General features: G+C 31.0%; 5 protein-coding genes across 10 annotated transcripts; 2 read left to right on the forward strand and 3 right to left on the reverse strand.

The window, feature by feature from the left end:
- Window positions 1-916: 916 nt before the first annotated feature.
- Window positions 917-2,609, reverse strand: LOC100527497 (ethylene-responsive transcription factor ERN1). The gene has a single exon (XM_014765535.2). It carries the CDS (start codon window positions 2,223-2,225, stop codon window positions 1,254-1,256), a length of 972 nt encoding a protein of 323 aa, XP_014621021.1. The 5' UTR covers window positions 2,226-2,609; the 3' UTR covers window positions 917-1,253.
- Window positions 2,610-5,520: 2,911 nt separating this feature from the next.
- On the reverse strand, window positions 5,521-6,928 carry LOC100791058 (syntaxin-132-like). Its single transcript, XM_003519910.2, has 3 exons — window positions 6,836-6,928; window positions 6,095-6,160; window positions 5,521-5,719 (listed from the first exon to the last, which is right to left on the reverse strand). Exons 1-3 carry the CDS (start codon window positions 6,926-6,928, stop codon window positions 5,555-5,557), a joined length of 324 nt encoding a protein of 107 aa, XP_003519958.1. The 3' UTR covers window positions 5,521-5,554.
- Window positions 6,929-7,705: 777 nt separating this feature from the next.
- On the forward strand, window positions 7,706-10,495 carry LOC100791583 (syntaxin-132). The gene is made up of 8 exons (XM_041007575.1): window positions 7,706-7,718; window positions 7,887-7,957; window positions 8,110-8,166; window positions 8,313-8,361; window positions 8,848-8,936; window positions 9,020-9,081; window positions 9,923-9,959; window positions 10,051-10,495. The coding sequence occupies exons 1-8, from the start codon at window positions 7,706-7,708 to the stop codon at window positions 10,129-10,131; spliced, it is 459 nt and encodes a 152-aa protein (XP_040863509.1). The 3' UTR covers window positions 10,132-10,495.
- Window positions 10,496-14,107: 3,612 nt separating this feature from the next.
- Window positions 14,108-17,611, reverse strand: LOC100526928 (probable inactive shikimate kinase like 1, chloroplastic). 4 transcript variants are annotated; one of them, XM_041011406.1, is made up of 10 exons: window positions 17,396-17,611; window positions 17,246-17,283; window positions 16,496-16,547; window positions 16,299-16,371; window positions 16,123-16,210; window positions 15,437-15,519; window positions 15,014-15,140; window positions 14,843-14,915; window positions 14,669-14,733; window positions 14,108-14,413 (listed from the first exon to the last, which is right to left on the reverse strand). In XM_041011406.1, the coding sequence occupies exons 1-10, from the start codon at window positions 17,559-17,561 to the stop codon at window positions 14,345-14,347; spliced, it is 834 nt and encodes a 277-aa protein (XP_040867340.1). In that variant the 5' UTR covers window positions 17,562-17,611; the 3' UTR covers window positions 14,108-14,344. The 4 variants fall into 4 exon arrangements, with proteins under 4 accessions (XP_040867340.1, XP_040867337.1, XP_006574761.1 ...); XM_041011403.1 differs by having other exon boundaries at window positions 14,843-14,921; window positions 17,396-17,609; XM_006574698.3 differs by having other exon boundaries at window positions 16,496-16,550; window positions 17,396-17,608.
- Window positions 17,612-20,099: 2,488 nt separating this feature from the next.
- Window positions 20,100-26,036, forward strand: LOC100783256 (septin and tuftelin-interacting protein 1 homolog 1). 3 transcript variants are annotated; one of them, XR_005889422.1, is made up of 4 exons: window positions 20,100-20,330; window positions 21,062-23,714; window positions 24,128-24,370; window positions 25,573-26,036. XR_005889422.1 is itself a non-coding variant. In XM_041011408.1 (3 exons), exon 2 carries the CDS (start codon window positions 21,087-21,089, stop codon window positions 23,673-23,675), a length of 2,589 nt encoding a protein of 862 aa, XP_040867342.1. In that variant the 5' UTR covers window positions 20,100-20,330; window positions 21,062-21,086; the 3' UTR covers window positions 23,676-23,714; window positions 25,573-26,036. The 3 variants fall into 3 exon arrangements, 1 of the variants encoding a protein (XP_040867342.1); XR_005889423.1 differs by having other exon boundaries at window positions 24,128-24,231; XM_041011408.1 differs by lacking the exon at window positions 24,128-24,370.
- Window positions 26,037-26,339: the final 303 nt, after the last annotated feature.

Below are 26,339 nucleotides of genomic sequence, written 5' to 3' on the forward strand. Positions count from 1 at the left end.
ATCAAGCTATGACGTTGGTTACATGTAAGCTAATAATATGGATCAAGCAACTAATTCAAGAACTAAATTTGTAGATATCTTTCAATTAAAGCTGTTTTGTGGTATTCAAGCAGCCTTCCATATTGCCTCTAATCCAGTTTTCATGAAAGAATCAAAACATATTAGCGTGTCATTTTATCAGAGAAAAGGTGCTCTCTAGCACCAAGTCCCTTAGGGTTCCCCATATTAGGTTCAGTTGTAACAAGCTGGGTCCATATAATTTTATTGAAATTTTTTTTTTTTACTAAACCTTATTAACAGAAAAGAATATAAGAAGGGAGCTTACAAGGGAGGTGAAATGATGTCTTTGAACGATATGCAACATGTAAGCATATCTTTGGACGTGATAAGTGATATAAGCTCAGTTGAGACATAATCTCCGCGTAAAGATTTTTGAGTGGGTCAATTCTGTGATGGTTCACACGCCAAGGTTAGTAGTAGCTATAGTTTATTGAAAATTTTGAGATGTACATGGCCTATCCAAATTACCAAAGGGGGATGACAATTATACTTGTAAATTGTAACATCATTGGACCAAAACTTGTTGGGTCAAGTGGTATGTTTAGTTTTCGTTTTCAGGTAAAGCTTAATAGTTTTGTGAATTAAAAAAAAAAAATCCTTTTCAAGTAAATTTAATATTCGAATTTTCTAAATAAAAAATAGGTGTCGGAAGAGTTTTGTTTTTTTTTAACCCCAAAGGTTTAACACTGAAAAATCTGAGAAGATCCCAAAACATTTTTTTTCTCTAAATTACTCCCTTCGTCTCATATATATATATATATATATATATATATATATATATATATATATATATATATATATATATATATATATATATATATATAACCAATTTCAAATTAAGACCAAGTAATTAAATGTTTTTATTTTATTTTATTTTACACTTACTAACTTGTTCAAAGCAATTTTATTTGATTGAATGGGCTAATATATTATTTTTCATCTTTCAATTTGTAGTTGTCTGCTGGTTTTGCCAAATACATACATGAATGCTCTGACTTTTTACATAATAATGACTGAAAAAGGTTCCCTTAAGCAACTAATTCAATCCAAATATCTTCCTGCTAATATTTGGAAAGCAGTTAAAACAGAATTCTATTTCTTTTTATTTCTAAACAGAAAAACTAAAAAAAATAAACAAATACTGTAGAAAAATTGGAAGAAAGATTTGCTGGATCATACTTAGACCTTCAGGTTTAACACAAAAAAGAGCAAAAGGGTGGGAAATCCCAGATAGCTCCATTATTATTGTTAGAGTCTTGAAGAGTGTCCATGTACTCTTGCACACCATTAATTGCATAAAGTGAAGCTGATATTTGCCTTTCAACTTTTATCCTTTCAAAATCTGGAAGCTCCAAGCCAGCTATATCAGGCAGGTTTGCTACATCCATTACTTGGCTAAAAGAAGGTTCAAAACCCCATGAAGGATTGTTCTGATGAGAACCTGACTCGGACACCATGAAATTGCTCAAATCAGGTCTATAAGCATCATCATCAAATTGTTGTGTGTTTTGTGTTGTTGTCTCACTAGAAAGTGAGTTCTCACATGAGTCACTATTATTGCTTGAATTAGTACTATTACTAGTACTACAAGTGGTGCTATTGACCCTTCTTTTCTTCTCATTTCCCACACGTATTTTCTTTCGGAGACAATCCTGATCAATATACAGTTGTTGGATACTAAATTTGGACACGTCTTCCAACGAAGATTCAGACCTTAGTTCACCACGTTGTGGAGGACTAGCTCCTTCTGGTAGAGCGATCGACTCATGTCGGTTGCTCTTGATCCTTGTGTCACATGTTTCCACGACATATTGTTCTTGTTTGGTTTTGGTACCTTTTCTGTTGTTGACAAGATTCTGAATCCGCGAAGCGAGAGGGGAATCAAGGGACACACGTGTGATGAAGTTGGTGCGAGTGTTGGATCCACGAAGGAGGCATGCAGCTTCATCATAAGCCCTTGCTGCTTCCTCTGCTGTCTCATATGTGCCAAGCCACATTCTTATCTTTTGTGTTGTGTCTTTGATCTCAGCAACCCATTTCCCTGATGCTCTTTGCCTCACCCCAACATACTTGCTTTTGGTTTTGTTGTTGTTGTTTCTCCCTTTGCCTCCTTTTGATGTGCTTGCTCTCAAGTGCTTCTTTGGATGCTGGAATTGAATTTCCATCTCAAAGTGTAGCAGAGAAACTTCCTTAGCTCTCACAACTCACACATATAGATTTGGTTTGGTTCCTCAATTTTCATGTTGTTGCTTGCAAGTTTGTGAGATCATAATATATGGATTAAAAAAGTTGCTAAGTTAAGTAGCAAGTGGGCTTAGTATATTACAAGAGTAGTTCTTGAATTTTTTTTATTTTATTGTTGATTAGCTTTTAAAATGTATAAAATTATTATGTGTGATGAAGACAAGTTAGCAGTCACATTCAATTTCTCCTGACTTTGTTCGGAATGACCGCTATACCTGTCTCGTTTGTTGGCATTGCATTACTGAATACTGACACAGCCAAGTTATTTTATTTTAGATCCAGACTCCTAAACATAATCAATTTGATGTAATTATTTTGTGAATGCTGAAATAGAATTTTGATTCTTATCTATATTTTAGATTTCAGTTTCATTTATTGAGTTAAAGAATTCATTTTAATCTCTTATAGTGTCTTTGTTGGATGAAATTGATTCATCCTGTTATTTTTTCCCTCTAACATTGTCAACTTTGAGTGATGTGATATTTTTTACAGTTTGATATATATTATCAAGTTAATTAAATTAGAGTGATAAATTAATGGAAGAATCAATTAAGTCGGACAGAAAAATTCTAAGCAATTGAAGTGGTATATTTCTAACTTTAAGAGCATATTTGGATGGAAGACTTAAAGTGAGAAAAGTAATTATTCAAAGGATTTAAAATCTTTTCCCCTTAAATAATTTTTCAATGCCAAATTTGACAACGGTGTTCATGCCACGATAAGGAAGTCAGACAGAATGACCAAACCATCTACACAAAACCAAGTGAGGAAAATATAAAACAAGAAGCTAGTTTTGTTCCCTCTTCCCATCTTTTTGCCTAGGTCAAGCACTTGAAAAGATAGTAGTGATGGAGTGAATGGCCTCCACTTGGAGGCTCCCAAATGATGCTTGAGATGCATCCATAAACTCAGACTCAAAAGGCCATGCTTAGCACTAATTAAGGTGGACCAAGTCGTTTGTCACCATCATATCTATACCACTACACACTTAAATACTATATTATAGAACTAAATTATGCTTCTTTTTTTTAGAGAAACTTAATTATGTTTTTAGGAATTTGAGGCTTGAGATAAATCTGTTTGTTATTCATCAAATTTTAAAAAATTATTCTAGTTTCTACAATTTTCTTTTAAAATCATTTGATCTCTAAAAGTCGACAACGTTAACGAAAATGGTGACATGACGTTTGAAAGTATACAATGATAAATGCCGAGAGCGCTTCCACTTTCATTAACGTTCTCTACCCCAGGGACTATGAATTTTCAAAAATTATATGGACTAAAAACACATTTCATTAATATGTAAAATTATATATCAATTTTACAATACTTTTTTATAATATCGTATATTCCCCTCTCTCTATCACATTAATCATATTATTATAAACTTCTCTTTGATTTTCTCTTCCTATCTCACTTTATTATACAATTTTTTATTAGGTATTATACAAATTTTTGTATAAAGAAATAGTGTTTCATTTTTTATAAGATATTTATGCCCTTATCATGCCGTGTGAACTGCTTTTGTTGCAAGTTGTCCTCACGTCACTGCCTAACCCCTCTCTGGTCTCCACCTTTATATTCATATGTTCATCATTTTCAACTAATCCAACAATGTTTGTGATATACAAGACATTGTCGTTGTCTTATTTGTTAACTAAGAAAGACAATAAAGCCAATCTAAAAAACTTTTTTCAATTTGAGTTAATCGACAAAGTTTTTTGTTTTGTTTTCTTTTTATATTTTTTCTAATGATGAAATGAAATTTGATAAGTAATTGCGTACCACCAAAGTGTACACATTGAATCCCATGTTGGACGCGAATGAAAATATAAGGAAAAGGACACAAACATTACTATATTAAACAAGTTGGGTATCTAACATTGGACCAATGTTATTTCAATCTATAAAAAAATTATAAAAAAAATGGAATTATGCTATCTTAATCTATCCAAAATTCAAAATTATATATATATTTATCCTAGTCGGTGTATATTATTATTTAACACAAAAAATTTTAGACTAAAAAATCATTAAATCTTTTTGTTTTTCAAAATTTAATTTAAGAATATCATCGTACTTTATTATATAACTTAAAAAAATTATTTATGTAGGAGAGAATCGTGAGAAAAAAAAAGGAGAGATAAAAAGAATGTAAAGAGCTTAAGCTTAGAGATGTCATGAGTTTGAATTCTCCTAGTAACATTTTAACAAAAACTTACAGCTAATAGTGATTATTGATATTTTTTTCCATATATATAAAGGGAATAGTAATAATTATGCCACTACTTATATGAAACAATCATAATAATTAATTAATCATGCTAACGGTAATTGCTAGATTAACATGATTTGAAAATTCAAGATGGAAATATAAAGTATATACATGTTACTAAGTTGTAGAATTTTAGAAGAAAGATTTTAAACCTTATCATACAATAATGGATGATATATAACATGTTTTTCGCACACCATTCCATGGATGATGTATAACATAATTAGTAAATAACTTAGTTTTTAAGCATGTTATCAAGAGTTCAATTCACTTGTTGTTTGATAAAAACATAATTTGCTAACCTTTTTATGCACATATAATTCCAATTATTCCTTATTTTAAACTTTGTCTATACCTCTTTTACTTTAGAATTTATTTTCCCAGGAATTTAGTTAGTTTGTTTAAATTAGGAATTATTTCTTATGCTTTTAAACTTTTTGAATGTAGGAATTGAATTTCAGTTTTGGAACATTGCTGGAGTCAAAGTCAAGGTGGAGAAGCAAATTCGTCCAACGCAAAAGAAACATCCTCTATGTCTTTTTATCTAATTTTCATTTAAGGTTATAACAAATAGATTATGAAAAATAATTATTTTTATCATTTTTACTAAAACTAATTGTAGTTTCTTAATATGCATTTTATTTCTCTAATTTATTACTTTGACATTTCAAACAGGATTTCTTCTGTCTTTTGTTTATAAGGGTAAAAGAAAGAAAAGAACAAATGCGATCTTAAATTTTTAAAATGACAGATAAATAAAAAAGCAATTTTTTTTCCTTCAGAAGTGATTGGAGATAGTAATCAATATATTTTCTTTTATGTAACAATAGTATACATCTCAATTCAATATTTGTTGGTTCAAGTTTCTTTCAAGTGCAATATAACACGTAAAGAATGTTCTTAAAACATGCGAAACCAAAAGAATGGATCGGGAAAAAGAATCATGAGGTATAAGTTGCTGACTGGAAATGGAAACTATACACCGTTTTTGGTAACCCGTGGTTTGATGATAGCAACAACAATTATTATAACAACGATCATGATTGCAATGCACATCCATTTTCTAGAGTTCCTTTGTAGTTTCTTTGCCTTCTGGAGGGCATTGTTTCCTTGATGCACGTGATCCACTGCACTTGAAACCTGATGCAAGAGCAGAAACCAACTTTGATCAACCAATCAATTTTTCAGTGATTAATACACACACACACACTAAAACTGCTAATTTTGACCATACATACATTACATTGACCATACAGATGATCAAGATTAACTATTCTCATTGGTGCAACTGTTTAATTATTATTATGTATTACCTAAATTTATAAAAATTAAAAAACAATAAGAAAATAATCAATTAACTCTTATTTTCATGTATTTTAAAAGTATATATTATGTTAATCTAGATAGTGAAGATTGTTTTAATTAGTTTTAATCTTAACCATACATACAGTTGAAATTTGCTCATTCATTGCTCTCAGCTTTCACTTGATATGCAAAAAGATAAAAAAAAAAAACCTGTGTTTCTATGTTGTCAAGCATGTCTCCTTGCGCATCCACTAACACTGAAATATCCAGAAATATCTGAAGACATGAAGCAATTAACGTCCAAACTAGATATCTATCTCTACCTTCACATATCTTGCAGGTGTGTGTATTATATGCATATTTGTGCCAGCATAGCATCTAAACATACTTTTGAGAATAAATTGCATTCTTTTCTTATGGCACCCTAACAAAGACTTGCAAAAGCAATTTTTAGCTTCCCACAAGTGTAGTGCTGTGATATATTTTATGGCTTCCATCTCTCATGACATGTATGGATCACTTGTGCAAAATGTACATAAATATATCAAAAAAAGAAGACCAAGAATGTGTGAACTGGGAAGCTGAAGAAATAATATAAATATCCTAAACAGCAAAACTGTAACAGGAAATTCCTTCACAAGTGAAGTGATAGTGATACCATTAGTTTTATAGTGTAATAAGACTAAATCCATCATCATATGAAAGCATAAATATTTTCCGGTTCAAAATAATCTCAATCCATTAACCCCCCCGGCCCCCCTGTCCTAGTGGTTCTATAGGCCTTTTATATAAATTGTACTTATTAGGACAGAATGTAAAAAAAAAAATAAAAAGTAAATCTGCACAAGTAATTATTTTATGCACTATTTTCTGCATGTCTGTCATCATCTAATCAGGATATTAAGTGTCCTAATTTGTGGAGCTACATTATCGCAGTCAAATTAATTGAACCAACTGATTAAATAACTGTGGTAAATCAAGAAGCTTACTCTCAACATCTCTAACTGCTTCATCTTGCTCTTGAATTTCAGCCAAGGTGTCCATTATCTACAAAGATAACTCGATGTATGAGGAGTGTACAATGATTCAATGACAAGGTAGGTTTCCTAATATCATATAATTTGCCTGGCCTCGTCCTTGTTCTTGAATTGCCTTCTGGAAAATTTGTTCACTATCTCCAGTTTCAATTAATCTGTCAATTGTCTATACATAGTTAAATGATTAGAAGACAAACTTCTAAAAGACATTTCCATCAGCGGATGAATAAAAGTTAAGAAAAGAAAGAATACCTCCTCATCAGCTCTTGTGCCCGTAACTGAAAATCATGAAAACCAGAGAATAAAAACAAATTAACTCCATTTCAATGAAAACTAATGGTATAAAATTGAATACAACCACTAATGAGTAAACAACTCAAACATATCCCCTAAAGTTTCATGCCAAAGCAAAGGGAAGCAAATGCTTAAGGATGTCTTATTTTGATATTTACAAAAGTTAATAAGATGTTTACTGAAGCTGTATATGCAATTTTTTATTTGCAATATTTATTGAATGCAGTTAGGCCTTTAACTTGGATTTGTACAATGTATTGGGCTGTGAATTCAATCCTTCCATTGACTGTTACTGGGGGGACAAAAACAGAATACCTGTGCACTAATGAAAATTCAATGCATATATCCATAATAACCTGTCACTACATAGGTCTTAACAGTAGTGTAGTACTTAATAATTAAAAAGTCTTTGTAGTGAGATCATATAAAAAATTTGAAAAAGATTATTTGTTCTGTTACTGTTTGAATTTTACATGCATCTAAGATTAGTATGTGCTTTTGTGGTATGTAGAATATTGTGCTTGGATAGCAATAACTTGTGTGGCTAGTTTACCAAGAACGTGCAGATAGCAACATCAGTGTTAAAGTTGAACCATATATATTAATTTGATGATCTATTTTTTTCTTTACTCAGGAATCATTTGAAATTCCACGTGACCAAGGCCAATGAGGTGGTGACGTTGAGTTAGGAGAATATGCAAGGAATTCAGGAGACTTGGGCTTGGATAGTTTTTTCAAAAAGGTGGTTATATATATATATATATATATATATATATATATATATATATATATATATTTGAATAAAAGCATTAATAAGCTTATCTTTCATTATTTCTTTCCATGTTCAATCATATTGCTCATCCGATTGAATGATCCTATGGCTTTTTTTAATAGGTTCAAGAGCTTGATAAACAATATGCCAAGCTGGATAAGCTTTTGAAAAAGCTCCAGGTAACCTGTCTTTACAAACTTGACTACTATTGTTGGTTTATACAAATAATGAAAAGCTGTTGTGCTTCCTTGTTGGTTTATACTATGAACTAAAGATTACTTGAAATTTTCCTCACCATTTTTATGCAAATTAACCTTGTATGCAGGATGCCCATGAGGAATCCAAAGCCGTGACCAAGGCTCCTTCCATGAAGGGTTAGTATAATATTGTTTTATCATTTTTTCAAACAATCTTATGCATGTTCCATTGTTCTTTTTTATTTTAATTTTTTAATCACCATAAATAAAGTAATAAAAAGAAAAATTATTTAGTGATGCATCCCTCCTTTCATATAATTTCTTAAAAATATTATAGTGAGACACACACAAATGTGGAAATTACTACTCCTTTTGTGACTCGTTGAACTTTTAGCAGAATATATCTTGTAGGCATTAATGAAATTTTGTATTGTAAAATATAATTAAATAAACATGTATAGAGTAGTAGTTTGCAAGCAAGTATTATTTATAGTTTGAAATTATGATATTGATATGTAGAAGAATTTGCTGTAAGATAGTTTCTAGATGTTAAATTGCCCTTCTGATAAAACTACAAATTTGAAGGTAGTTGTTCTGCAGATGTGAACAAAGATCACGAGTGTTAAACTAATTGCTTTAGCTTGATCCTATGATTATCTGCAGCTATAAAGCAGAGAATGGAGAAAGATGTTGATGAAGTTAAGAAAACTGCACATTACTTAAAGACCAAAATTGAAGAACTGGACAAAGAAGTGTCTTTACTGAATGCCTGTAAGTGTTTTATTCAATCCATAGATTCTTGGTGTAAATTGACTCATTCCATTCTGTATTTTAGAATTTGGCAAACGGGTGTGGAAAAGGATCAGGTGCTGACCGGTCAAGAACAGCAACAACCATGTCAGTTATAATCCGGCTTTTTATTTCATTATAATTGTCTCGTAACTTTCTCCTCAAATTGAATTTCTCATTGCATTTGTATTTTAGTATATGTAATTCTCTCTCATTGCATTTGTAGTTTAGTATATGTAATTCTCTCTCTGCTTCCATAATTTTACAACTATTCATTTCTCAAATTCTCTTGCAGTACACAAATTCAAATGTATAACAATTTAGATACTTAATATTTTACTTGATAAATACAAGTCTATAAGAGAGTCTCCAGCATGAATATTCCTCTTCTAAGGCAACTCAATTTCTAGTCCTTTTGAGTCTAAAATATTATTTTGTCCTTGGCATCTTGGTTGATATTCAATCAACAATATGAATATATCTTTCGTAATATGATTATATATTATATATATCTGGAAACTAAGGAATGCCTAAAAAGGATAAATCAAGAGTAAAGGAAGGTGTTATCATCTCAATCTAAATGCCCAAAAGCCAATGTAACTTTTTTTTTCCGGTAAATGATCAATGTAACTTTTTTATATTATGAACCTAGTTTATAATAGGAAACTTTTGTACCGGAGGTTCTTTAATCCTTAAAATAAAAGTTATGTTAATTTGTTGTGGTGGGCTTGTGGTCTAACTTATCTTACTTATATAATATGATTAGTGATTACATGATAATTTTTCCACATATTTCATGGCTTTCAACTTACATGAATATGCAACCTATGCTGAATCAAAATGAGTAAACCTGGGGATTCAAACTAGGATTACACTGTTGGTCTTCTGAATCATTTTTGGCTTAATGTTTTATTGGACCTATCTCATCTGTACCTTGCATTTTTTGCAGTTCTTTAAAAAAGAAACTGAAAGATACTGAATTTCAGGTGGGTTTGTCTCATTTTTTTTAGATCTTTTTTTTATTCTCCTGTTCTTTCAATTCACTTGAACTGAGTCCACTTTTGAAAATCTTTGCAGATCCTGAGAGAGGCCATCCATCAAGAGTATCGTGAGGTGGTTGAGAGACGTGTTTTTACAGCATGCCTACTCGACAATTGAATAATGACTAAATCAACAAGATTGCAACGACAGACTTTAAACGCATCCACAACTTTATTTATGCATAGAACAAATTTATTATCATATTGAGAAGATTGTTGTGTAATGAAAAGAATACAACTCCTAAGAAGGGCCAGTAAATGGAGCTTATGTGAGCACTAAGCAGGTAACTCAAAATGTTCAATGATACCAAACTGAGTACTCCAGGCCAATAAATGCATTATCCCAAAGAACAGAGCTTTCATGAGCACCATGTAACTAATGCTATTTCCTGTTGCTATCTAAGTGCAAGAATGTCAGGTTTATCATAATTTATTTCGTGGATTAGCATTATTTAATTAATTATTAGAACTTTGTTGGATCATTAAATGATCAACCACACTTCAACTTATAGCTAAAAGAAAGTGAAGTATACTGTCAGTTCATAGTATATTAGAATGAAAAAAAATCAGAGAACATTTTATACACATCATGGAGTCTCTAAGAAGTTCACTGTTATATAATCTGGAAGGAATAATTTAAAATTTAAAATTAAAATTACAAAAATAATTTTTCGACGTTAAAAAAAAAAGGATTCTGGGAAGTGGGAAGTGCTGATTTTACAAGAATAATTTCATGATCTGATTAGTCATTAAGTTTTCTTCATTGGCAAGAAGAAGCCACTGAAGAATACTTTAAATGAGGCATAAATGCATAATGCATCCATTATTTATTTAACTCAAACATAGTTGACCATTGAAAATTAAACACAAGTAGAAGAAGCTTCTAGATTAATTTAGTTGTCACTATCCATGGCAACCTCTTTGATTATTTTTTTTTCCTTTTAAAAACGGAACAGGTGCAACACTGACGAATAAAAATAACAAAACCGTGAAGAAAGTTTCATACGTTTGAGAACCCGCATTCCCCAAACCCCACAACTTTCCTTCATTTTCTCAGCAAACAAGCAGAAAAAGGCAAAACAAGATGGCACATTATGCACAAAACTAGATCTGACAAAAAAAAAAACGCATGAAAACAAAGAAGAAGAGGAACAAGACATGTTTTCAAACTTTTTGTTTTTTAGTTCCTTGGTTTTATTGTTTTTTTTTTAAAAATTATTTAGGTAAAATTATAAGATTGATTCCCATTTTATCTCCAATTATGAATTTGGTCCCCTATCATTTAATGAACAAATTTAGTTGGTCAATTTTATAAATTCCTGTAAAATTGATCTGAAAGTCCGCTTTAGATGTTGTTATAGAGATAGATTATTATTATTATTATTATTATTATTATTATTATTATTATTATTATTATTATTATTATTATTATTATTATTATTATTATATAGATCATATTTCTTAATTCACCAATAACAAATATATTCTTTAATCTTTAGATGCTAAGCGATAGATCAAGTTCCTTAATTAAAAAAAAAATCATATTCCTTGTAGAGATACATAACATTCCTTAATTCACCGGAAAAAATGTTCCTTATAGAGATAAATTATATTCCTTAATTCACACAAAAAAATTCAAGTTTTGTTTTCTGAAAAAAGTTAAGATTTTTATTTACTAAAAGATCATGTTTAGTAAATGATCTGAAATAAATTTTTAATTTTTGTTATATTTTACTACAAAGCACGTGATTTTTATTATTTACTAAACGGTCATGTTTTGTAAATAATATTTAAATAAAAATTTAATTTTTGTTATATTTTACTTCAAAGTACATGACTATCAACGTAGCATTATTATAATCTAACCAAATGTTTTGTGTTAGAGTTTTGAGTATGTAATGAAGGTAAAAGAAAATTATGTTATGATTGTGATTATGTTTTATAAGAAAAATTGAATGAAATTTTAATTTAATTTCTATTATATTTTTTAATCAATGTTATTTATATTTCAAATTTTCATGTATTAACTAAAAGCAGGTAACAACTATGGGTATAGGCATTTAGCGATCCAATAGAAAAGAACACTGGCATTAAAGTTACTACCCACAAAGAAGGACAATAATGTTTTTTATAAGTACTTATCAAACAATAAAATGATGTAATCTCTTTAATAAATTAAAATTAAATATATATATATATATATATATATATATATATATATATAATAATAACCTATACATAAGTTAGAATTATATTTTGTAGTAAAAAAAGTTTAAAATAATAAAACTTTTCATATTTTAAAAATAACAATTTTTTCTATTATACTCGAAGGTAAATAAATCTTTCTTATACACTCTTTTGGTTTTCTTTGAATCTTTTTTAAGAAATAAACTTCACACAAATTACTTTTTTGGTTTGCATGTGAAAAGTTGTAATATTAATTAGAGAAAAAATTCTGTAGTGAAAATAATTTTATAATATCATTCTATTATAAAAATATGATAAGTTTATTAACTTTTATAAAATTATTTTAAAAGTCATATATAAGATGATTTATAATTGGATGATAATGCATCACTATTTAACTCTATTAATTATATTTATTGAATAATAAAATAATCTAGGTTAAATTAGTTTTTTACTTCTCTAATTTATTTTTTAGATTCAATTTAGTCCTCTAACTTTTTTTTGTTTAATTTGGTCCTTTAATTTTAAAAATCAATTCAATTTGATCCTCTAATTTTTTTAGGTTCAAATTGATTATCAAATTTTTAAAAACGATTCATTCTTTTTTTTTTTTTGGGAAATATACATTTTGTGGCGGTTTAACATCACTTAGTGAAGATTTTAAATTTTGTAATTCCTTACCATTTAGATTGAAAGAACAAATTAAATTAATTTTAAAAAATAAAGGATGAAATTAAATTCAAAAATAAATTTAAAGAACCAAAATTGAATTTGTATACTAATTAACTAATAATCTCCCATAAGTAATAGTTCTGTTAGTTACACCATCAAATGAAGACTTAAACCAAAGTGTAACAAAAATAAATTACTCTAAGAAACAGAGTGGGGTATTGTGGTAACAGCTGTCAGCTAAGAAGATGCAAGAGAAATTTTAGGGGAACTAATAACTATGACTGTAATTTGGCATTCAAGGCTTCTAGCTGTCTCTTTCAGGGCTGTGGGGGACAAATCAATCACTTAATCTTGAAGAAATGGAGATTATCTTAATTGAAGTAATTGGAAGGTAAAGGGAGAATATTAAAATATTTTCTGTTTGGTTGGATGGTTAATTCCGCACATAATTCTTCTTGGTTTGATTAGTTGCTTTTTAGGTTTGTTTCAACCTTATGTTTGTATCGTTAGTCTAAAACAGAAGTTAGAAAAAAATGGTATGTTTGTTTCGTTCACAAGTTAGAATGGTAACCAATAGAGTGGATATTTCCATATTCACTTTATGAAAAAAAATACTTGTCTTCATCCCTGTAAGGATAACATTTTTAATCCATATTTAATGGTTCTCTTGATAGAGTTTAATCATTTTTCTGCAAATGCATTGATATATTTTTTTTCATTCAAGTTATTGATTCAAGGGATGGAGAAGATTATAAATCTTATTGAATAGATCTAAATAATCTCTTTTTCGTTTTAAGTCAGAAAAAATAAAGAGCAAAAGTTAATTCAGCCTCATTGGAATTCAGAGTAAAACTCGGGATTTTTGTCATGTTGCAATTTAAAATGAAATACAATTTGAGATCATTGTATTATTTTTTTTTATTCTAGGTGAGAGGACACGCTATATCTTAACCTATTAGGTCAGAGACTAATTCTGCTCGCTGTGCGTGACTGTCGTTGGTCCAGTATTACTTTTGTACTATATTAATATTAATTGGAGTGAAAACTTTCATAATTTGATTTCAAATTATTAATTTCTATTTTTTTCATTCCTTTCTTTTTCTTAGATTCTAATCCAAAAATAAAAGAATTGAGTGAATTAAAAACCAAAGGAAATTCAGGGCCAAGGGTGAAGATATCCGAAGCTAATTCAGGAAGAAATCAAGTAATCATTGATAAAAAGAAGAAAAAAAAAGTAGGCAAAAAAGTTGTATTGGAGGTACAGAAAGGAGTATTTTTCTCCTCCCCTATATAACACTATAGTACAGAGTAAGTCTTAAAACAACAACAACAATAGGAAGACTGAAATTTCAAAGGAAAACAACTAAAAAGAAAACTGAAATTTGAGAAGCTAACACAGGGATTGCAAATTTAAAAATGTTTAGATTGTCCAATTTGATTCCGGGTAAAGGAAGGGAGCATGTCCAAGTTGGTTAAAATGGTCTTGCAGCCTCTTCCTGCATCTTCTTTACTCTGGTCAACTTCTCAATTTCCCTAAGAGCCTGAAATTAGTTAAGAATAACAATTGATAAGAATAAGGCTACTACACAGCCAGAAAAAAAATTCAGTAAAAATTTGTCAAGATTCAGTAAGAACAGTTAGATAAGTCAAAATGGTTAGGAACTAGGAACCAATCAACTATCCAAAGTCAAAAACAATGCTTTACTCATTATACCAAAAATTTAGCTCATCTAATACTTCCTAACAAGAAACAGTTAGCATGGCATGCTTCAAATTGCTTGCATAAAAATTACAACCTCCAAAGCCATGTCTTCTCTTGTAATTTCATCTAAGTTATCACAACCCAGCCGAGAAACTACTTCTGCAAAAAGAAAGAAGCCTTTAGGACTTGAGACAAACATTTTAAATCACCCCAACCTCCCCTTGCTTAACAAAAACTGTAAACAAAAAAAACAGGGAGCGTTGTGTACTTTGAACTGAAATAATAGCATCAGCTGTAGCATATCCAACTCTGTATTTATCGTACAGAGCACCTAGTTCATCCTGTACCTAACATCATTTATCAGAGACATTAGGAATTTAGATTACTGAAAGAAGTTTGTATACTTGTGCCACTACACTTTTCACAGCAGGGAATAAACCTCTGGGTATGATCCTGAAATAGATATTTCAGATGGAGCAAATTGACTCTTATCTTCAATTACATCTCTGGCCACAAAATCTAGAGGCACATCAATCCATAATGAAATCCCATGTCTCAGAAGGGCCCTATGTCAATTTAAGAGCAAGTCAATATAATATCGAGGTTAACATAGAGTTTGGCATACTATTTAAGCTGCAGTTAGTTTTTTCACTCATTCACACAGTCAACAAATCAAAACTGTTGGATGAAAACTAATTGGATCAAATCTCAAATGCGTGATTTAAGTCTGCATTTACCAAGAAAAAATGAGTTGTTCGATCTTCACCCAACAATTCTGACTTACTAACTGTGTGAATGTATGAAAAAATGACTACATTGAATCTAGATTGTGAGCTCTTAGCTAGCAGTTATAAATCCATACAGATTAGTGGAGCTTGTAACAGTGCCATTTCCTGCACAAACCACTAGTCGACCCATGGACGATAATTGCTTCAGTACTTCAGTCTGCAGCATTTGACATGTAAAACATAAGTATTTGATATTCTACTTCAACAGTTAAGTGATGGAAATGAGCATATTTATCCAGAAAATTCAGTTAAAAAAGAAAGATGTCAGCCAAGGTAATTAAAAGAAATTAGTAATATGGTCACACCGCTAGGCGTGAGCCTCATGCCCTTCTAGAGTCACACTTTTCTAATGTACAGATGACCTGCCATTATGAACTCATACAGCAATTAAGTATGCATCCAAAGTAAGATTCAGCAAGTCTAATACAATCAAGGTTTAATATGCTTGTTAGCTTCTGTAAATATAGTGAATGCTTGTTTTAATATTGGTAAAAAATAATTGTTAATATTGATCTTTATAAATATATATTTTTTAAAATAGTCCATCTGATGACGCCACATGTATTTAGATATGTCACATCACATGTCATTTTAGAATAGTCACTAAAATAGCATTTTTGTCATCATTAAATGACAACAAAGACCCTTTTGAAAGAAATTAAATTTATGATAACCAATCCAAAACCATAGAATTTTTTTATAGGGACTAAAACCAAAATCCACCATATGTTTATGGACACTAAAAACTGCAATCAATCACCTCAGACTCATAGAAGCCTTTTTCGTCACTCTCTCTGAATGATTTTGCAGCCAGTGCACCACCTACAGCTTCTTCCACCAAACTATCACTGGACAGAGTACATAACCATCAAGTAAAGCTAAATAACTGGAAGCTCCATTTTTCTATCAGAGAAAAACAATGTAAACAGTACATACCTGTCGAAATAATAATACCGCAATGCATCAGCCAGCAGCTTCCCCAAACTAGTTTTAAGAGAGCTCTTCAAACCTTAAATCAAATAAACACAATTTAATTTAGTAAAAAAATAAAAAAGAATTTGATCGTGTCACATAAGCCACAACAAACATCCAAACCCCCATTAATCGAAATGCTAGCTGGTGTTCTTTCTTACCAACCAGAAATATGGAGGTCCCTTTGAGCTCAGAAGACACCTCTGCTGCTTTCTTCTGAACAAAAACTAAACAAACAGTTAAAACAATCTTCTATTCTATTCTATAATTGCTGCAAAATTAATTTTGATTAAAATTGATTTTGAATTGATTTGATTTTTGTTTGAATGTTTTTGTTATAAGTTATGAGTAAAATTTAATATAAATTTATAGTTTAAATACTTTTTTCGTCCTTGCAATTTAGTAATTTTTTTTTTATTTTCGTCATTGTATTTTTTTTTTCATTTTAGTCCTTATAAAATATGTTTGTTTTGGTTTTCATTATTAAAACCTTTAAATAGCACTTTTTGAACAGTAAAAAATGTTTTCAACAATGAAAAAAATGTCATGTTAAAGATAAAAAAAAAATAAAACAAACACATCTTAACAGGATTAGAACGAAATTTTGTTGAAAGGACGAAAATGAAAAAAACATTAAATTACACATACTAAAATAATATTTAAACCTAATTTTTTTTATGCAATGCAAGACTGGCTAAAGTTGCTCCAACTAATAATTAATTCTGAATTTTTTTTCTTTTTTTTTGACATGTGAAAAATAATTTAAAATTAATTTTGAACTCAGAATCATCTATTATTCTCCAACGTGTAAAATTCATTTAAAATCAATTTTAAACTCGGAATCAATTATTCTCCATTGTGAAATCAAACACGCATGATTCTATTTATACAACAATCTTTATCTGTCTCACCTTCACCGCAAGAGACGAGTCCGTGGCACCAAGCGAAGCTGAATAATAATAAAAATGCAAACGCAACAACAACAACATTCATTAACTAACTAACTGCACAAAATTTGAATTCAGAAACCGGAGGGGAAAGAAATGCAATACGAGGCTTACACGAAACGGTGCCGTCTGATACTGAGCAATTGAGCCTGCGCAGTCGATGGAGGTTTGGGTTCGGGAACTTGAGGAAGGAGTTTTGGTGCTTGAATTGAAGAAAATTGGAAGGGCGATTAAGAAGTGGGAGAGGAGTGTTCCTGTGGCACAGGCTTGCCTTCTCCATTCCAATCTTATTATCTTTCTCTGTCTTCACTCTTGCTCTTTCTAGTTTCAACTATAAACTAAAAATAATAATATTCTTTTTTCACTATTTTATTTCCATTATTATTACGTCTATAATCTATCTATCTATACTATTATAAAAATTTAAATGTTTTTTATTCATTTAATATATGGTAGCCTTTTTTATTTTAATTCTTATTTATTTTATTTTATTTTGATATTTGATATGTGAAAAAAATTATTTATGTGATCATGCAACTAACTAATATGGAAACATAAATCTGCTTTTGTTTAAACAAGAGACTGAAATTAAAAAAAAAACTAATAAAAAAGAGACTCATGGTAAAAAAAAAATTACATTTTAGAGAATAAAACAATAATGTTAAAACTTAAATAAATTATAAAAACTAAAATGTGACAAAAACAACCATGTATTATAAAGGAAAAAGTTGAATAAACACCTCAAATCCTTATATAACACCGAGAGAGAAAAAAAAGTATAATATATGATGTATGATTTTATAAGAAAAAAGAAATATAACACCGAGAGAGAAAAAAAAGTATAATATATGATGTATGATTTTATAAGAAAAAAGAAATAAAATATATTAGTAAAGTGGTCAAAACAATTAGGTGTCTGTATATTATTATTCATAATTAAAATATAATAAAAAAAATTAAAATATTATATATAAAAAGTACTCACGAATATAAGAAATAATGCAAACAAAATAGGATGAAAAAAGTTAATCATGTGAATCACTAAGTAGCTCTAGCGGTGGGAGGTTTGGAGTAATATTTATGATGATGTATGTTCAATCTTCAATGCAATTATAGTAAATAAAAAATAATGCTAAAATATATTTTTTGTCTTCATAAATATAAATATAAATATGAATATATTTGAAATATGCCCATGTAAATTTTTTGATACATTTTTTCATCTTTACGAAATTAAAATATATCGTTTTTAGTCTCAACATAGATTTGAATAAATCCAAATCTATAATGATAAGGTTTTACATCGATCATATGTGTAGATGTGATGTTTTGATATTAATTATGCATATAATTAATGTAAAATATGATATTTTTACATCGAGTAAAAAATCATATATGTTCAAATGTTCAAACTTTATTCTGGTAAAAAAAAAAATATATTTCAATTTGATGAGGATAAAAAACTTATTTAAAATTTTACGTAGATAAATTTCAAATATTTTCACGAGCATAAAAAACAAAAACAAAACAAAAAGAAAGAAGTTAACCATACTATTTAATTTTGATTAGTATTGATAGAATTATAGAAAAACTGTTATAATTACAAATAATAAAACCATATTTTTTTTAAATAAAAAAAACTGCATTTTTTGACAAAAACAATACATAACAAACTTGAATTCAATTTCTGTATACTGTTTCATACAAAAATCATGAAAAATTTGAATTTAAAGATAATTATATGTCATGTGAAAAAATAAAATAAAAACTTATCTTTTATTCAAGAAAAAAAAAACATTGAAAGTTAAAACAAAACCGTAATCTTGTTTGCTTCAATTCTAGTGCTAAGGCAACCTGTTCTTACCCCCAAAACATATTTTAACTTTAGATAAATAGTTACTTTTTTCGTTAAATGTGTAATTCAGTAATAAATACATCCCTGAAAGATAAAAATATAACATTTTTTCAAAGTGTAAAAGGTGTGATAAATATATTCGACCGTAATTTTTGTTCGTCATCGTTAATAAAATAGTTAATATTTGAAAAAGTGAAATAAGAGATATATTTATCTTTTAGGGTAATTTGGAAAAATTTATAATGATTAATACATTATTACAATGTTTTATTTTGGTAGACTGGTATAATGTTTATTTTGGATAATTTCTATTGTAATAGAAAAATTATGGTTGATAATCAATATTATCTTTATTATTATGTTTGTTTTAAATTATATTTGTCAATAAAAAATTTTAAGTGATTATTGTAATGTTATGTTTGTGACAATAAAAAAAGACGAAAATTTATCCTAAAATTATATTTTACCTTTAAATGAAAAGAAATTTCAGATCTAATAATTAGTCCAATAGAAACATTATAATATTTAGGTCCAATAAAAAATTAGTGTCATTTTCGTCTAATAATGATAACTTATTAATATTATTGGTCCAATGAAACATACTAACATTTAGGTAAAAAAAATAATTATTGATATTTTTTTCCAATAAAAAAATATTAACATTTTGATCTAATAAAAAATTATTGACATTTACGTTTAAAAAATAATATCTTATTAACATTTTTGTTCAATCTAATTAGCATGACCAGATTAATCATCAACAAATTTGTTTTTATATACCACCACATGCACTATGTATGTTATGTTGTCAACACGAAGACTGAAGTTAACAAATAACAAGGAGTTATACTCGTCATATATTTTACACCTTAGACATTAAATTTTATATTTTTTATAAGAATATATTTATCAGCAAATTATCCAATAAGAAACAAAAGTGATTATTCCTGTTAATTTTATTCTTTCTTTGCTTAGTTCTTCCAACAACAGTATAGTACACTGATTACGTTCTCTAAAATTCACTCCCAAAAAACTCTCTTATTTGATTCCACCGAAGCCCTAACCCCCCTTTCGACGAACGAACCGCAATCACTTGCTCGCTTCTTCGATCGATTATTTAAATCCTCATTATTGTTCTTCGAACTCAAGCTCTCTCGCTCGCGATTTCTTCTTCTTCTTCCGCGGTTTCTCAAGGTAAGCCCTAAATCTAAACCTATCCTAGCTCATTTTTATTGCTTTTTAATTTTCCTCGCTTTTCAAAAGGAAGGAGAAAAAAAATTGTGGGAAGAAAATGTGGTATTGTAAAGTTGAGAAGTAAAATAGAATATCAGAACATACGTGTGGATTTTGATGGGTGTAACTCGGAAGGAACTTTTTCTATGCATATAAGGTGTATAATTGTTTTTTTTATCACTTTGAAGATTATCATTGTCCATTGTTTTGCTAAACCACTAATTAAAAAACTAATGACAGACATTAGTGATGAAAATCTTGTTAGAAGATAACGTTAAGCACTGCAAGGAGGCTAAATATAAGTTTGAATGTGGGAGTTATCTTCTCAAATATAGCAAATTGAAAGTTACTTTTGAGCTCAACTTGCTTGCCATATTTACATAAGGCTAGATAGATACCAGCATGTTTGATTGAGCTTCACTGCCATTGGTTATCACTTGTCAGGTTTCTTTATCTTCTACACCTGTGTCTCCACTCAACTTTGCCTTGTTCAGTTTTTCATTAATTTTTGTGCTCATTTTCCTGTTCAGACTCCTTTGTAATTTTGATTTTATTTCCACGCTTTTCAGATTTTTGTATGCAATAAGTTCAGGGTTTTTGCAAAAAGAAATCTTGAACTGTGTAATTTGAAATCTGTAACAGGGATTATACTTAATTTTTTTAGGTTGTAAACTACTTTTTTTCTTTTTTAGATTACAGGCATATCTACCCTAAAACATGGATGAGGATCAAGAGATGGAGAGATTTGGAACGGAGAATGATTATGAGGGTGGCCAATGGATTGGTGGCGAGTTTTACTATAAGAATCGTAAAGAGAAACGCACTCAGACCAAGGATGATGTTCTTTATGGAGTTTTTGCAGATTCTGATGACAATGACGACGATGATTATCCGAGTAGAAAACGGAGGAAAGATTTTTCAAAGAAGCCAGACCTCACCAAGCCTGTGAATTTTGTGTCTACAGGAACTTTTATGCCTAATCAGGAAATTGATAACAAGTCCAAAGAGCAGGATGAGAAAGACGGTTATGTTAGTGAGGATAGACCAGGGTTAGGTTTAGGTTTCGGTATGGGGTCTGGTTTAGGTTTTAATTCTGGTAATGCTGTGAAAGGTTCAAATAGAAATGATGATTCTGATGAGAATGATGATGATGGTTTCTTGCCTACCGCGTTTGGGAAGAAGATTAAGGAGGGGGCAATGAGAAGGGAAAAGGAACGGGAGAGGGAGAGGTTGGAGAAGAAGAGGGGGAAGCATCAGAGTGTAGGTCAAGATGTGTCTGGTGATGTTGGAAAATTTGAGAAGCATACGAAAGGGATAGGGTTGAAGCTGTTGGAAAAGATGGGTTATAAAGGAGGCGGGCTTGGGAAGAATGAGCAAGGTATCGTGGCTCCTATTGAGGCAAAATTGAGGGCCAAGAATTCTGGCATTGGGTTTAATGAATCTAAGGAGACTATGCTGCTGCCTGTTGTGCAGCAAGAGAAGAAGAATGTACCGGAAATCACCCAACCTGTGGTTGGCAGAACGAAGGAGAGGTTATGGTCAAAGCAAGCAAGGTCGAAGAAGAAAAAGGAGGAACAGTATATAACTGCAGAGGAGTTGTTGGCGAGCAAGCAAGAACAAGAGTTAGAGGTTGTTCAAAAGGTTTATGATATGAGGGGGCCACAGGTTCGAGTATTAACAAATTTGTCAGATTTAAATGCTGAGGAGAAAGCAAAAGAAAATGATGTCCCAATGCCAGAACTTCAGCATAATGTAGCGTTAATAGTTCGGTTGGCTGAGGCTGACATCCAAGAGATCGATCGAGATTTGAGGAGAGAGAGGGAGACAGCACTTAGCTTGAAAAACGAAAAAGAGAAGTTAGAAACTGAAGCAGCATTTCAAAAGAAGCAGCTGGATAGTATGGAGGAAATAATGAGTGTGTTGGACCGTGTTGGAGAGGAAAACACTTTGGGAACATTAACATTGGATTCCCTGGCTCAATACTTTAGGGACTTGCGCAAAAGATCTGCTGATAACTACAAGTTGTGTAACTTGTCATGCATTGCTTGCTCATATGCTCTACCTCTACTTATCAGAGTGTTCCAAGGATGGGATCCTCTTCGAAATCCATCTCATGGGTTGGAGTTGGTGTCACAGTGGAAGGCATTGCTTGAAGGAGAAGATTATGTTGATATATGGGATGTATCATCACCTTATACTCAATTGGTTTCAGAGGTTGTATTGCCAGCTGTCAGAATATCTGGTATCAATACCTGGCAGGCACGGGATCCTGAGCCAATGTTATGGTTTCTGGAATCATGGGAAAAGTTACTTCCTTCTTCAGTCCTTGCTACCATATTAGACAATATAGTCATGCCAAAACTATCAAGTGCTGTAGATACTTGGGAACCTCACCGTGAGACCATTCCTATTCACACTTGGGTGCATCCATGGCTACCTTTGCTGGGGCACAAGTTGGAGGGTATTTACCAGGTGATTCGTTTTAAATTGAGTACTGTTCTTGGTGCCTGGCACCCAAGTGATGGTTCTGCTTATGCTATATTGTCTCCTTGGAAGACTGTATTTGATTCTGCAAGTTGGGAACAGCTTATGCTTCGTTTTATAGTACCAAAGCTGCAGCTTGTCTTGCAAGAGTTCCAGGTGAACCCGGCAAGTCAGAATCTTGATCAGTTTTATTGGGTTACAAACTGGGCTTCTGCTATTCCTATTCACCTGATGGTTGATATGATGGAGAAATTCTTCTTTGCCAAATGGCTTCAGGTTTTGTATCATTGGTTGTGCTCAAATCCTAATTTCGAAGAAGTTACAAAATGGTATTTGGGATGGAAAGAACTCATTCCAAAAGAACTGTTGGCAAATGAAAGTATCAGATACCAGCTTAATCGCGGTCTTGATATGATGAACCAGGCTGTTGAAGGTATGGAGGTGGTCCAACCTGGTTTAAAGGAGAATATAAGCTATCTTAGGGTGCTTGAGCAGAGGCAATTTGAGGCTCAACAGAAAGCAGCAGCCTATGCTCAACAGCAAGCTGCTGCTAGCTTGGGTGGTGCGGTCAACACAGATGGTGCTCATGAATTGAGCTTGAAAGAAGTCATTGAGGCTCATGCTCAGCAACATGGTTTGCTATTCAAGATTAAACCTGGTAGAATGCACAATGGCCATCAAATATATGGGTTTGGTAATGTCAGCATAATAATAGATTCCCAAAATCAAAAGGTATATGCCCAGAATGAAGAAACGTGGTCTTTGGAATCACTTCAAGGCTTGCTAGAGTTGCATAATAAATCCCTTAGTAAAAGACGCTGAATTCAGCATTTGCCAAATGTGAAGTATCTCAATTTTCAGGTGCTCTATTTATCTAGTTTCTTGTACAACTTGTATTATCTTGATTACTAGTACTATTGTAGACTTGAGATGTTGTGCTTTCTATGCAGCATATATTATATGCATTGATATGCTGTGTTGAAAATTTTCAATGTAAGGTATAAGCTCTTAGGTGAAATTCAGAAATTGTGTGGATTTTGGAATTTGGATTTATTTGCACTTTGATAAATATGTTTTAGTTCACTTGCAGTGCGCTCAACTATTAGTCAAATGGTAGTTGGAGGGTATATTTCTATAATTTTTTACTATGAAATCAATAATTGCAAATAATCTAGCCTTCCACATTCTGCATAAATAAATTACTATTTTTCTTTTTCTTGCACTTGTTTCATCATGTAATTATCAAGTAAACTTGCTGTTATTAATCTTTGAAGGTGCTTATAAACCATGGTACTTGAGCTGCTGCATAAATGAGTCATTCTCTGTCAGATGATGGCCCTGCCAATTATTCCACGTAGTGTTTCTGTCCGTCTTGCAAGTATCACAGCTCATTTTTGATCAAACAGAGGCAATGTTTTATTTGTGAAATTCATCGTGAAGATCTTTTGATTGATTCATAATCATCTACCAACTTCCTTTTGCTTCTACATTTCCTTTTGGGATATGGATTGTTCCCGGTACCACTCTGCTCACTTCCATGAATTGGATGCTGAAAAGTTATCATTTCATTATTTGCGAAGTCCTATTAATTCCTAAGTGCAAAATGTTTAGTTTGGTTTCAATATAGTGCATCTCATACAAGGCATGAATTAAAGGCTTAATTTTAGGTTTTTTCTAAGTGATTGAGACATGACGCCAAATCCCAATATGGGGTGATTGCATGTGACAGAAACATGTTGAACAAGTAGATCTGAAATGGGGTTAGACTGTTGGTCGTTCCTATTGCCATTACGGTATTTTGGATTTGAACTGCATTTTCTTTGGTGCTTGAATAATGAGGTTGGATATGGCATTAACTGTGCTTAGAAATTATAATTAGACATGGGGATGCCAAGTTCTGAGGGAACTGTCACTATTAGATGTCATAAACATAACCGAGTACCAAATACTTTTCATGTCATCTTCATGTGTGGTAATCTGAGTGAACTAAAACCCTATAGCATGGTTTTCCTTATATTATAGCAAATAGCATAACAAAGTATAACCTCACTCGATATAATTAGAAAATGACAATTTAAATCACTGTTGTTTATGAAAAATTAAAAAATACAACTCCATCTTCATCCAAAGTTTTAAGTTAATCATGAAATACATTAAACTATTAAAGACTTAAATGAAAAACTGTCCTTGTTGAAACTTTGAAAGAGCCAAGCAGTCTAGGCATTGGCATGTTAATGTTAGGCATTTGTAGTGGTGCACACGCTCGCCCACACACAAACACCAGTGATGCTGCAGCAGATGAACTCAGAACTTGGCCAGAATCTGCAAGAGGATGGTATCCTTGTAAGAGATGGATAATGGATAGCTGTAACGTTAGCGGTGTCCTGGTGTTGGAGACGGTGCTTCACAGGGGGATAGTGACAAATAAGTAATGCATTAGGGCCCCAACAGACATTAGATTTTTGAGGATTTATTATATTAGAATTAGAATATATTACAGATCGAGCATCCTTGTATTTGCACACAGATAGCTTAAGCTATCCTGCACGTAGTGGATTTTGCTTATTACTATGCTATGGGTTTAGCATAGCACTGATCCTCCATGTATTGCTGTAATGTGCACTATGTCATGCCATTATATAAACTATATACTCGTACTAATATAAACTATATACTTGTTCCAAAGGTTAATCATTACTTCTTGACATATATTTTGCAGGCAGTTCAACTTGGAGGTTTGTTGAAACTAATGCTCAGGAAGATGTCTTTGCAGTTGAAAAATCCGCCATTCAACTATATGATTCACACTAGTTGGTTTCATGGCAACGGGTCATAGTTAGCATACACTAATTGGTTTATAAGGATAATACCTCAACGAATTGGGATTGTGGGTTTTGAGCTGGGAAACGGGTAATACTTTGTTCCCCGAGGATGCTGCAAAGGTTTTAAGGGAAGTGAATGTTCTATGGTCAGGATAAAGCGTGTAGAAACATGTCGGCAACCTAATCTCAAACTTGTAAGGTAATAAATTTTTTTATTCCCATGTATTAGGGTCAAGCTTTTTTGTTACAATTTTTATATCCTGAGCCTCCTAATGGAGGGAGTTGTGGCTCTCAAGTGTCTTTAATATCGGTCCTGAAACCATGAATTATTGGAAATATAATTCATTGTATATTGGATTCATTGAGAAAACGATTATGCCGAAAGAGGAAAGCCAACTGCATTTTTGATATTTTTTATGCCTTTTGGGGTTGTGGTGAGGGCATCAATTTATTCGGCTATAACTTCAAGAGATTAAATGCGTGTTCATAAAATTAAAATTGATTTTAAATAAAATTAATTTTGAACCGATATGATTTGTGTTTGAATGTTTTTATTATAAAAGAAAAATCCAGTATAAATTTTTTAGATCTAATGTAAAATTTATTCAAAGTTGTTTTAACTCAATTAATTATGGATCTATAATTAATTATGAATTTTTTTCTA

Source organism: Glycine max, chromosome 2 (assembly GCF_000004515.6).
Source record: "Glycine max cultivar Williams 82 chromosome 2, Glycine_max_v4.0, whole genome shotgun sequence".
Classification (NCBI taxonomy): domain Eukaryota; kingdom Viridiplantae; phylum Streptophyta; class Magnoliopsida; order Fabales; family Fabaceae; genus Glycine; species Glycine max.

Coding starts and splice junctions, on each gene's coding strand:
- LOC100527497 (XM_014765535.2), bottom strand. CDS start 2,225: ATGGAAATTCAATTCCAGCATCCAAAGAAGCACTTGAGAGCAAGCACA.
- LOC100791058 (XM_003519910.2), bottom strand. CDS start 6,928: ATGGACACCTTGGCTGAAATTCAAGAGCAAGATGAAGCAGTTAGAGAT. Junction 6,161..6,835: donor CACAGTTATTTAATCAGTTG/GTTCAATTAATT, acceptor TCATGTCTTCAG/ATATTTCTGGATATTTCAGT. Junction 5,720..6,094: donor TTGACAACATAGAAACACAG/GTTTTTTTTTTT, acceptor CTCTTGCATCAG/GTTTCAAGTGCAGTGGATCA.
- LOC100791583 (XM_041007575.1), top strand. Junction 8,167..8,312: donor AGCTTTTGAAAAAGCTCCAG/GTAACCTGTCTT, acceptor CCTTGTATGCAG/GATGCCCATGAGGAATCCAA. Junction 9,082..9,922: donor TCAAGAACAGCAACAACCAT/GTCAGTTATAAT, acceptor CATTTTTTGCAG/TTCTTTAAAAAAGAAACTGA.
- LOC100526928 (XM_003518225.5), bottom strand. CDS start 17,561: ATGGAGAAGGCAAGCCTGTGCCACAGGAACACTCCTCTCCCACTTCTT. Junction 16,551..17,245: donor ACTCGTCTCTTGCGGTGAAG/GTGAGACAGATA, acceptor GTTTTTGTTCAG/AAGAAAGCAGCAGAGGTGTC. Junction 16,372..16,495: donor GACCTCCATATTTCTGGTTG/GTAAGAAAGAAC, acceptor ATTTGATTTAAG/GTTTGAAGAGCTCTCTTAAA.
- LOC100783256 (XM_041011408.1), top strand. CDS start 21,087: ATGGATGAGGATCAAGAGATGGAGAGATTTGGAACGGAGAATGATTAT.